Below are 11,504 nucleotides of genomic sequence, written 5' to 3'. Positions count from 1 at the left end.
AGGCTCTCTCTCTCTTGCCGCGAGGTGCGGCTCCTCTCGTTGGCAGCAGCAGTGGGAGGGAAGGGGGAAGCGGGAGAGCCGAGTTTACCGAGGAAAGGAGAGAGACCACCCAAGACGATGGGCGCTCTTTCTCTCTCGGCGTGTCGTCGTCGTCGGACGATTTCACGCGTGAAAATAGAAAGAACGCGCGCGGCGCGGCTGTATATTGCCGCTGTTGGGCAGTTTATATACCTTCTCTGCGTGAGAGATTGACAGCAGCAGCGGTAAGAGAGAAAATGGACTGCTGCGGAGCGTTTTCAGAAAGACAGAGGGAGAGAGAGAGAGAGAGCGCGCGCGCTCGCTCTTTGGGTGGTCGGTCGTTCTCTCTCTCTCTCTCTCTCTCTATCTCTCTTCGTGTCTTGCGTAAGCGAGTAGTCGCCGTCGATCATCCTATATGCAATTTCATCGTCGCGTATCTGATTTCGACTTTACCTGCGAACACATCGCGTAGAGCATTGCAGTGTATACAGTGTGCGGAGACTCGCGCGCAAGCGGAGCGAACTAAACTTGCTCGATTGAGCATCACGCGCGCGCGGGCTACCGTTCAAGAGCTGACTACCTATTGTCGCATCGCCGATTTCTTCTCTCCCTCTCTCTCTCTCTCTCCCTTTCGCTCAATATGAAAACAGTGCAGCGCAGCGGCAGCGGAGCAGGCCACCCACGTCGAGCTAAGCCGGGCCCACCCAAGTCGCCGCAGCTACTCGTGTCCGCAGAGCAGAACGAGAGAGGGGCAGCAGAGCAGCACACACACACACACACACACACGGGCACTTGCGCTCTTTTCAAATTAATCCGAGGAGAGGAGAGCGTTGTCCTGCAATTATTGATTGCTCGAGAGCCGGCGTGTCGTCCGCTCTCTCTCTCTCTCTCTCGCGCGATCTGGGTGGTCGCGCGAATCTCTATTCGCCTCGCGGCTTGGGTGGTCTCTCTTTCTCTCTCTCTCTCTCTCTCTCGCTGCTTCTGCTACACGGCGCCTATACACACACACACACAAACATACACACGGGGAGAGAGCGAGAGCGTTTTGCATTTTGACGAGGATGGCGCTTCCCTATCTATTTGTACGTATATACACTACACCCGCGCTGAAAGCTTTACGAGGGCGCGGGTGGTCTTCGCGAATTCTCATTAGTCAACTTTTCTAATAAACGACTAGAGGCCCGTAAACGATCGATATAGCTTGCGCACACACAACACAACACACCCATACACGCGTGCGAGAGGGCCGGACCACCCAGGTCGAGTTCCGAGCAGCAGAGAGAGAGAGAGAGAGAGAGAGAGAGAGAGAGAGAGAAAGAGAGAAAAGAGGTATATGGATATCCGCGCGCTGCTGTTGCTGCTGGCCCATAAACAGCCGGGGACCACCCAAGTCGCCGCGATGCTCGTTCCCCCATCAGCCAAGCCAAGCCCACATCTCACTCGCTCTCTTCTTTTGTTCCTTTACCTACGATACAAGGCACACGTGCGCGCTGTGTGGAAGCGCCGAAAAGTGCGCGTTTGTAAACCTTTTGATTCTTTATTTTTCATATCCTTCTCTTTACAGCACTGATAACGCGGCGCGTGCAGAAATCTACTTTAACGCTACTGCTACGATACTGGAGTGTCCGGTTGCAGATTCCAAGGAGCGCATACTCTACTCGTCCTTGTTGCCGTCTTCGCGAGAGAACGACATCGAGGACTCGCTGTTCTCGGTACTGGCCTTGCCATCTTCCTCGGCGAGTCTGTCCATCTCCTGGGAGTGAAGATAACGCGCCCGATAGTCGCCGGTCGGATCGTACTTCTGCTCGAGCAGGTCCCAATCGTCGGGCCGATTATCGATCAGGTGGTGACTCAGTCGGTCCGAGATGCGCTTCTGCGCTTCGCTACAGCTCGAGCAGTCGGTCGCCAAGGCGTCCGGTAGATTCACTGCAATGATCAAGGCTCGTTATTATTATACGGAGTTGCGCAATCGGTAGTGACACGCGCTGCCAAGAAAGTATTATATAGGTATGAGGAGATTCGATCGAGCCGTGCATTTTATTCTACGATTGTTAGGTAGTATAACGATCCATTTTCGCTTAATTTGCGGAATAAATTGACGAGCGCTTCCGGCGATTTTTCGTATATACCGATCTAATTGCCGCGCGCGGTATTCTTTTTTTTATCTCTTCTTCCCAACGATGTTTCTGGGTGTTCTCCACGCAAGCAATTAGAAAACAGTTACAGGACGTCGTTCTAGGATTGATCGCGCGCGCTTTTAGGAATACTCGGAATACCTTTTTTTTCTTTCTCTCTTCCGAGATCGTTATTCGTATAATGCTCTCTTCTCGGTATATACGTGTATCTCCTCTCGCTGCGCGGAGAGCGTCGATTCGTGTAATTTTAATCAACAGAGTCACATCCGACGATTAATAAAATGTGTACGTACTTTTCAGCTCGGCGGCATCCGGAGAACACGGCTTCCTGTCGAGCAGACAGCCGACGTAGCTGTTGAGAAGTCTCTCGTTGCCGATCACCGACTCGATATCGACGTCGTCGTACTTGGTGGTGTACTTGTGCTCCTCGCCGATGGCCAGGCCGAGGAGGAATAGGAGGCAGCTCGCCCCGAGCCAGCTACTCGTGCTCTTCATGTTGCGTTGTGCTCGAAAACTCGTGAGCGACGTACCTCCCGAGCGCAGCTTTATAGCCCGGATCGTTAGCGATTCGCGTGCGCTAACGAGCTTGATTACAGAGTGATCCCATATAACGCGTAACGAGATCCATCAGTCGTCGTCCTCGTCGTACTCGGTCTCGACGGCCGTTTCCTCGGCTGCGGAGCTGTCCTGCAGCCGATCGCAAGCGAGACAGACCTGTCCTACGTCGGTCCAGCACTCCTCGCAGTAGACGGCGAAGCACTCCGGCGTCTGGCACAGCCTGTGTTCCGGACCACTTCTGGGCTCGGTTTCCCCGCAGACGACGCATCGGCGCCTGGAGCAGGCGAACCTCTGCAGCCATGAGAAGTACTTGGGCCACCTGAGCCTGGCCGTGAGGAAAGGCCTGGACTCGGGCTCGAGCTGGTGCGCCCGAGCGAGTTTAGCCACTCGAGCTCGCGCGAATCGCAGGAAGCCTAGGCGACGGCGCAGCGTCTCGTTGTAGAGGTAGAGCACGCGGCGCTTCTCGCGTTTGCGGTAGAAGAAGGCTGAGATGGAGCGACGGAGACGTTGGCTGTAAGCCTGGCAGAGGAGCATCAGCCAGACAGCCAGGTAACTGCCGTAGATGCGGAAGAGGATGGAACCGGGAAGACGACTCGCTCGAGGAAGACAGGCTTCGTTGGTGACGAAGTTCTTGATGCGACGCTTCACGTTGAAGCCCTTGACTAATCCGCGGACCATCTTGGCTACCACTCCGGCCCCGAGGATCTCGAGCGACATGTCGTGGTGACCTTCCTGGGAGAAGGTGTTTGCAACGAGAGATGTTCGAGTTTCTCTACACCGGGATATTTGTATATAGGCAATAAGCTCCGTAACGATCGAGTTACGCGGAATCGCGCTGGCGCGAGCAAGAGGATTCGCCGATAAATAAGGCATCAACGCTGAGGTGTAATAAACGAAAGGCGGGACTCGCAAGTTTCAAAATACCCCAATACAAACGTTTTTTACCCGCAGTGCTCTCAAGAGATCCGCCTCGGCTATCAACAAGTGCCCATTAAATCGTGTATCCTCAATATAGCGGCTTGTTTCTCTCTCTCTCTCTCTCTCTCTCAGGACTATAAGTACAAGCAAGCAAGTATTTTCTTGTCGAACACAGGCTCGAAATCGCATCGAAATTAATTTTGCCCAAGTACTTGCAACATTCAAATCACTCTCGAGGCGTCCATATGCTGTATTCGCCAAAAAAGGAAGAAGAAGAAAAACGCTGCAGACTCGCCTCTATAGTAAAAGCGTGCGCGCGCGCGCAAACGAGTTTCGAAAGGAAAATTCGAAACCGAAAGACGAGAAGAGGATGATAATTGTCTAATAAACACGAAGAGGGTAATCTCGACGAGGTCCGGCTCGTTGCGAGCGCGAGGCGAAAAATTGCGAAAGCTAATAAAAATTTTTACTGCGCCCGCTCTCTCACAGCACAGCCTATAATATAATATTCCGCTGCCGAGTGTAATTTCGGATTTCAACGATCTCGCGCAGGAATTGCCTGGTACAGGCGGACTGCGTTGCGAAAAAAACAAGTAATACTTGGGTGATTTCGAGGCGCGCGTGACTCCTTACGACGTCGAGAATCTCGAAGAGCAGTCTGTCCAGAATGACGAACATCGAGGCGGTGATGACTTCCAGCAGAAGCTTGGCCGTCTGCCCGAACAAGTTCCTGCGCTCCGTCCTGCTCTGCTCCCAGGCGTAAGGATCGATGAGCTTGGTCCTCTCGAGCTTCTTCAGCGGCAGCAGCGTCAGACTACCCCGAGCTTTCCGTCTGGCGTCGATCTTCCGGAAGTAGGCCGTCATGTAGACGTTGTCGTGCTCGATGTCGCGAAGGTACCTGTACTGGTACCTCGAGGCGTCGAGCAGGATCTTTACGAAGATGACCGAGAGGCAGCGCTTTATGAAGGTCACGAGGCCGTCGAAGAATCGCTTGCGGGCCTCGAAGTCGCGCATCACCCCCGCGGCGACGCGAGCAGCGTCGCTCACACCGACCATCACTTGCTTCGGGCTCATTTTCACGTTGACCTTGACGTCCTTCAGGCTCTCGTTCAGCTTGTCCCGCGTTTCTGGCGTGTAGTTAACGTCCCGTTAAGCGTTATTGCGCGCAGGGAAGAAAAATAGCGTACCTAAAAGGCTGGCGTATCCTTCGCCGATCCCGACGTCGATCTTCCCGTCGGGATTGCAGATCTTCCTGCCGCCGAGTGCCTGCACCAGGTTGCACACGAAGGTGAGCTTCATGGGCCAGCACAGCATCCAGGCGGCGATCCAGGTGACCGTCTCGTAGCACTGGTCGTACGCCTTGCCGAACGACTCTCTGTGTGCGATGTGCGCCGAGTGAATTTTCGCCGTCGCGAGAGAATGTAATAGAAGCGGCTAATCTCGGCACCTGCATCTCTCGGAGCCGTGGCTGAGCTGCTGCTCGCAGCGGGCCGTGATTTTCTCGCGATACTTGGCTTCGTAGTACTCGGCCTCGGTCTCGGCTTGCTCGATCTCTTTGTCCGCCTTATCTCGGATCTCCTGGCTGCGTCTGTCGCTCTCCCCCTGGAGCTCGTCCAGCCGATCGTTCTCCTCCTCGAGCTTCTCGAGCTCGTCCTCGTCCTCGATTTCCCGGGAGATCGGCTCGATCATCTCGCCCACCGACGACAGCGTTCGCTTTATCTCGCCCGCGCTCTCTTGCATGTTCGTCACGGCCTGCGATGTGCTATATTATACTCTATATACATTATCAAAAACTAATCGTCCATTTTTTTTTTCCTGTCAACTATAGTGCGCACCTGGTGGAACGGCCTGAACATCAGGTCGTACTTGGTCTTGGTCAGGTTGAAGGTGAGCTGGCCGCTGCAGGCAAAACTGCGCATGACCTCTTTGGCGTTGTAGGTCAGGTTGAAGACCGGTCCTGCGATTATGTAGCCGAGCACCAGGGCCTTCAGAACGCTGCGACCGGCTCGGCCGAAGAAGCCCGGAATAGTCAGCAGACAGACGCATCGGAACTGCGATAACGATTTTTTTTTTGTCGCTTGATTATTGTACCGGCAACAGGACAAAGAGCAATTCAGCCGAACGTACATGGGCATTATATTGCGCGCATTATGTGTAGCATTACGATTTCGCGCAAAAAGAATGAAGAATAAACAAAAGCGGGGTTATACGAATTGAGGTTATTACGACTAACGACCTTACGTGAAGAGACAATGCGCATCCGAGGGACAGTCCGGCGGTGAACGCGGTCCCGCAGATTAGGCTGGTGTACGGGTTTAATTGCAGATCCTTGATGATAAAGGTGTAGAGGAAAAGTCCCAAAACCGAGCCCAGGAGGAATCCAAAGGCCGTTCGCGCTTTGCGGTGTGTACCGACGGGGTCATAGCAGATGTGGAATAGGGTAGGGAATTTTTTCAGGTAGTACTTCACTAGCTTCTCCTCGTACCGCTCGAGCAGACGTTTGCTCTTCGGCTCGGATTCGCTCGTGGACTTGTTTTTGAGCTTGTTTTTGAACTTGCTCGCGTAGACGCGAGTTTCTTGTAGGATTTTTTTGAACCTGTTGAATAATGCGAGTATCGATCGCGATAACGATGCCATGTCTATAGAGGACTGTTTCGATTCTGGTTTATCCGGGTTTCGTGTACTGGCGTGAAAAAACAATCGGCGATCATATTCACGATTCGTATTCGTCTGTCTCCATAAACATTTATTCTTCGTATTGACGTATTGAAAAAGTTTACTCTTGTAAAATACAGCGCTTACGGCTCATCCGTATGCAAAGCGACAGTATAAAGTTAAAGCGCTTTTAAAGGACTATTCCAAAAACCTTTTTCACCGATTCACAAGCGCGCTCGAAGATTATTTATTTTGCGGTTGCATCATCGTGCACTTCATATCGAAGGCGTAATTAGCATCGAACGAAACTTTTTCATACATCGATCCGACACATTATATCGCCGACCGTTGCATCACGACCAGCTTTTTTTTACAACCGTCGATATAACGCGGGAATATTTACAGTAAAAAATGCCATCATAAATCTTTGATGATGTTTTTTTTATTATTATTTTTTTTTTTTTAACAGCTATTATTTTCACACGGTAACAAAAAGTACAAGACACTTAACGAGAAGCGCGGGAGAATATCATGTTTTTACATTTAATTCAATAAGTAAACATGCTATAAAGCAGCTGGATAGATTATAGTATAATTGAGTGCTCTATCGAAGAAAAGGAGATGGAGGCTTTTCACGTATAATATCGTTCACAGCGCGGGGTATAGTGTGTCTAGACGGGGATTCCGCGTTTCCTGGCCTCGTCGGCGTACTTGGTCCTGTAGACGTTGTCCTTGTCGTACTTGGCCAACACCTGTTCCCAGATATCGGGCTTGTTCTTAGCAATGAAAGTGATGACTTTGTCGGCGCCAGCCTTCTGCTTCTCGCTGCACTTCTCGCAGTTGGTCACCAGAGCGTCGGGAAGGACACCTGTTACGAATGTAAATAAGATCGGTTAGCTTTGAAAGTTAACGAGCTATAATTTGCGAGTCGCGAACTTTTTGAAACAGTAATAGATTGTAATATCGTACGATATTCTAATGGATTAATAATTACATATTTATAAAGATTTCTTGTAGACAAGAACAATATAAATCTTAGAATAAAATTGATGATTTTAATAAAAAGAAAAACTTACGTTTCAGTTCCCTGCCGTCAGGAGTGCATTGGGTGTCCTTGAGCAGGCAGTTGACGTAGGGCTTGAAGAGACGTTCATTCTGGAGGATCTGGTCGACGTCGACGTTGTCGAACTTGGTCGTGTACTTCTCCTCGGCGCTGCAGACAGCGGCGAAGGCGACGCACAGGGCGAGAGCGAGAGTAGTCTTCATAGCTGCCACAAAAGAACAACGATTAGGACAAATTCAACTAGAGCCGCGCACGGAGTGAACGAATCAATTTCCCGAGTTATCCTCGTTTCTCGCACTGTCTCTGTGTTTTGTTATGAGTTTCCAGAAGATTCGAAATTAATGCTGCGAAGATATCGAAAGCTAGGGTACAATCCTTTTAATTAAAAATCGACCAGAGGTCGGCGTTAATTAAGAGGATCGTTGAAAACAATGGACTAGCTACAAAACAAGTTACCGATAGAGATTCTATAGTGTAGATGACAGTGCGGGAGCCGAGAGAAAAAGTCACACAGCCGTGTTATGCTCACCTGAGTATTAGTCGTACAATCAGGTGCAACTACTCAGCAGAGTCCACGACGTGTGCTTATATACGTTCTGACCATGACGTCTTATTACGCAAAAAAGCCCGGAGGCACCGGTGGCGGCAAGCGAGAGTCGCCAAGGTGGGAGTAACTCACGCGGGCATCAACACATACGAGGCCTATACACGCCGCGAACATTTGCAAAACTCGCACGATTACCGCCTGATCCTCGTATACCTTTTTTACGGGGATTTTCAGGATCGAGCATCTGCTTTCGGTTTTCCTCGTACGCTCGCGCTCAAAGTCAAGCGACTCGTTCGTTATCGGTCAATCGATCGCTATTGACTCGTATATGGAATCGGTAATGTAATATTACGGTTTATCGCTTGAAACGATTTAGCATTTTAGCACTTTTTAGTGCTTTTTCCTGTTAAATTTTTTACGAATTATGACGCGCTCGCAAGAAAGTTACTTTGATTAATAATACAGTTTTGAGTCATCGAAGCTTGAAGAGTTACTCGTCGAATACATTAACGACGCATCTTCGCAAAAAAGAGCGAATCCATCAATCGTCCAATCGGTGAAAAAGAAAAGAAACAACCTTTGTTCAAACTCAAGCAAACAACTTGAAAAATCTCTCGCGTATGCGCGTCAGCTTCGTCCTGTAGCCTACGGGTCGCCTGAAGTCAAGGTGCTGCGAGACATTAGATGGAAAAAAACTAGCATTTCAATCCTCGGCTCTCGACTTTTTGGGCAGAGAAGCCCAAAAAACGACGTCGCATTAGTATTCAATGTCCTTCTCGTAAATACACACGCGACGATTCTTTTTCAGTCCTTCCTCTCGAGAGACAATGGGCTACAGGTCGATTACCGCGCGCGATTTTTTTACAAGTTCGTTTTTCGCGCGCGTATGTCCCTATATCGCAGTTCTATGCAAAAAGAACTCTATAGGGTGTAAAAAACGAGCAGCTGGTGTTTTGAGGAAATCGCGCGGGTTTTTCTCGCACCCTCGGTACGTGTATTTACTGCAAGTGACGTAGGCAAAGCAACATAAACAAGCGCTAGATATTATGATGCTACCGGTCGCGTGCGCGAGTATCCCGTCTTTTGCGTCAGAGAGAGAGAGAGAGAGAGGAAACGGGTTCGGTTCAAGAAACGCTCAACACATAAGCCGACCTTTTCTCAATAACGAAACTATAATTGCTATTCTCCTATAAGATTCATACTTCTTTTCGTTACGAGCGTTGTGGAAACAACCACATTTTTTTCTCGTCGATCCTAATAGTTGCGTGAAAAATTAAATCGTCCGCGTGTTTTGACGTTCCTTCGAGATTGATGATAGGAAGCTCGACCGTATAACCGTCAAAATGAAAAAAAAAACCTCGAACGCGTCACGCGGACACACGCGGAAATCAAATTTTGAATGCCATTATGGAAATGGCCGCTTTGTTTTCTATATACGTGAGCAGCTTGTGTTATATCCTAAATTTAAAATCCTGCGCGGACGCGACTCTTCAAATATACATGTATAGGCTCGCTAGACACATACTTCCATATACACAGGCCTTGGATGAATTTACTCTGCGCCGTAAATCACGCGGTAATTAGCGGTGTGTGCATTCTGCTTGAACTTCGCGCGTAGTGTGTTTGTACTGATGGGAAAGAGGCTGAAAGAAGCGATTTCTTCACCGGCGCGTTGTGTCGGCTGAAAAATGTAGGAGCTACACCGTATTAAATTTCCGTAATTGTTGCGACGTTTACTGGTAGTTTCGTTTTTTTTTTAGTCAGTCGAGAACGCTATAACTCACGATAACGATTCGAATTACGACTATACTCCTTCGACAGGACGAGGCACTTAATTATCTCGACGATTATTATTATGCGTTTATTTATCGATCTGCACACACGCGACGTGTATTATTGAGAAAGCGTGTATCCAAACGAAAACTACGGCGGGTTTCTTCGAAATCGAAAATAAAAAGAAAAACACGGCGCAGAGTTCATCAGCCCAAAAATCACGTCTATACCCAGATAACATCTCCGACGGACGGGCATAATCCGGGCGAAGAGAAATAAATAAAATTACACTCGCGCAGCGCGGCGCGCGTCAGCAGAGCGACTGTTTTTCTACATTCACTTTCGTGGAAAACGCTCGCGCGCGGAGCGTATAATATAACTTTGTCACTTCTTTTTTGCGCTCCACTCTCTTTTTTCGCGCATTCGCACGTGTATATGCTTTACATTATAATTTTTAATATTCGGCCAAGTGAGATCATCCGCGAGATATAGCCGTGTTTTTTTCTTCGCTCCTTTACATTGTGTTTTTAATCAGGTCCAGGTCGTCCGGATCGGTCTTTCAGCGCTTTTTATCCTCGAGACACGCGCATCGGCCTAGGCTTTCGTCACTCGCGCGTCCTGCGCATAATTTTTCACTCGCCGGTAGTTTTCCAAGAGAGCCGGACTCGGGACTGTGCATACGTACGAAAAATATTGTACGGCGTTTATTTGTTCGTTTATATACGTATTTATGTACATACGAGCTAAAAGCACTCAACTCATTGCGGGGACATGGGAGGCTGATTACTGTCTTTAGTTGTGCGATGCGCCGCGCGCGTGGAAATGTACGTACGATCTGTTGTGTATACAAATCGAATGGCGTTTATTTGCGGCTGCTTTTTCTCTCTCTTTTTCGTCGCGCGCTGCACCGCGGCGATGTTAATCGAAAGGTCGCGAAAGGCGGCGGATCGGTGCAGCGACAGAAAACAAAACGCTGCCATTGAGGGGCTCGACGCATAATTAGTAACGCGCGATCGAACGAAACTACCATGCTTATGTACTCTTCTCTCTCTGTTTAATTCTGCGTTTGATAAGACTCGAGATAAAAAGCCACAATGCATTCGGCATTTTTCTTACTCGTCTCGTCACATAACTCTGCGCAACTGAATCGTAACATTCTCTCGCGAGACATATTATTTCCTTCTGTGCTCGTCGGCTTGCATGATAAAAAAAACGCTCTCTTTTTTGCCATAGAGCCGTCGCAATTAGTTTGACGAGATCGCACGAGCGTGAATGAGATACCATCTTCCTTTTTTCCCTCTCTCTCTCTCTCTCGTCGCTCTCTTTCTGAGCGGGCTGCATAAAAGTATAAAGGATCCTCGAGTACAAAGGACTGCGCGGAGAGAATTTATTGCGCGGCTCGAGGTTTTTCACTTTGGCGCGTTTTCGCCTTGTCTGCGATGCGCGTGTGCAGGGACTCCTTCTCCAGAGTTGACTGAGAGAGATATGTTTATGCTCTATACCTACGGTCTAACAGAAAATTGAATAAAAAAGGAGGAAGGAGAGAGAAAGACAAGAGGACGATGCGATGAAGGACACGCGCAACGACACATGAGAAATTGTTAATCACGAGGTGAAAGAGATTCTCGCGGTCGGAGATACATCGAAGAGGCGTTCGCTCGAAATTCACGCGCCTGTAAGTATGGGAGACGACATCAATCACCGTATGATTTACGGCTTAGAGCAAACCGGTGTCAAGGCGATAGTCGATCTCGTATTTCTTCTCTTTCTCTCTTTCCTTTAATTTTCGTATAACGCGCGTATCTCTTCTTCTTCTTCTCTCGCTGGCATATAATGT

The 11,504-nt window shown here is 49.2% G+C and overlaps 1 protein-coding gene across 1 annotated transcript; it reads right to left on the bottom strand.

The window, feature by feature from the left end:
• Window positions 1–2,780: 2,780 nt before the first annotated feature.
• On the bottom strand, window positions 2,781–6,266 carry Dcst1 (DC-STAMP domain containing 1). Its single transcript, NM_001129800.1, has 6 exons — window positions 5,871–6,266; window positions 5,465–5,680; window positions 5,077–5,381; window positions 4,817–5,004; window positions 4,230–4,756; window positions 2,781–3,443 (listed from the first exon to the last, which is right to left on the bottom strand). The coding sequence occupies exons 1-6, from the start codon at window positions 6,264–6,266 to the stop codon at window positions 2,781–2,783; spliced, it is 2,295 nt and encodes a 764-aa protein (NP_001123272.1).
• Window positions 6,267–11,504: the final 5,238 nt, after the last annotated feature.

This window comes from Nasonia vitripennis, chromosome 4 (genome assembly GCF_009193385.2).
Source record: "Nasonia vitripennis strain AsymCx chromosome 4, Nvit_psr_1.1, whole genome shotgun sequence".
NCBI lineage: Eukaryota > Metazoa > Arthropoda > Insecta > Hymenoptera > Pteromalidae > Nasonia > Nasonia vitripennis.
This window is presented reverse-complemented; position numbering and strand designations above follow the sequence as displayed.

Coding starts and splice junctions, on each gene's coding strand:
- Dcst1 (NM_001129800.1), bottom strand. CDS start 6,266: ATGGCATCGTTATCGCGATCGATACTCGCATTATTCAACAGGTTCAAA. Junction 5,382..5,464: donor TGTTCAGGCCGTTCCACCAG/GTGCGCACTATA, acceptor AGCACATCGCAG/GCCGTGACGAACATGCAAGA. Junction 4,757..4,816: donor AGGATACGCCAGCCTTTTAG/GTACGCTATTTT, acceptor ACTACACGCCAG/AAACGCGGGACAAGCTGAAC.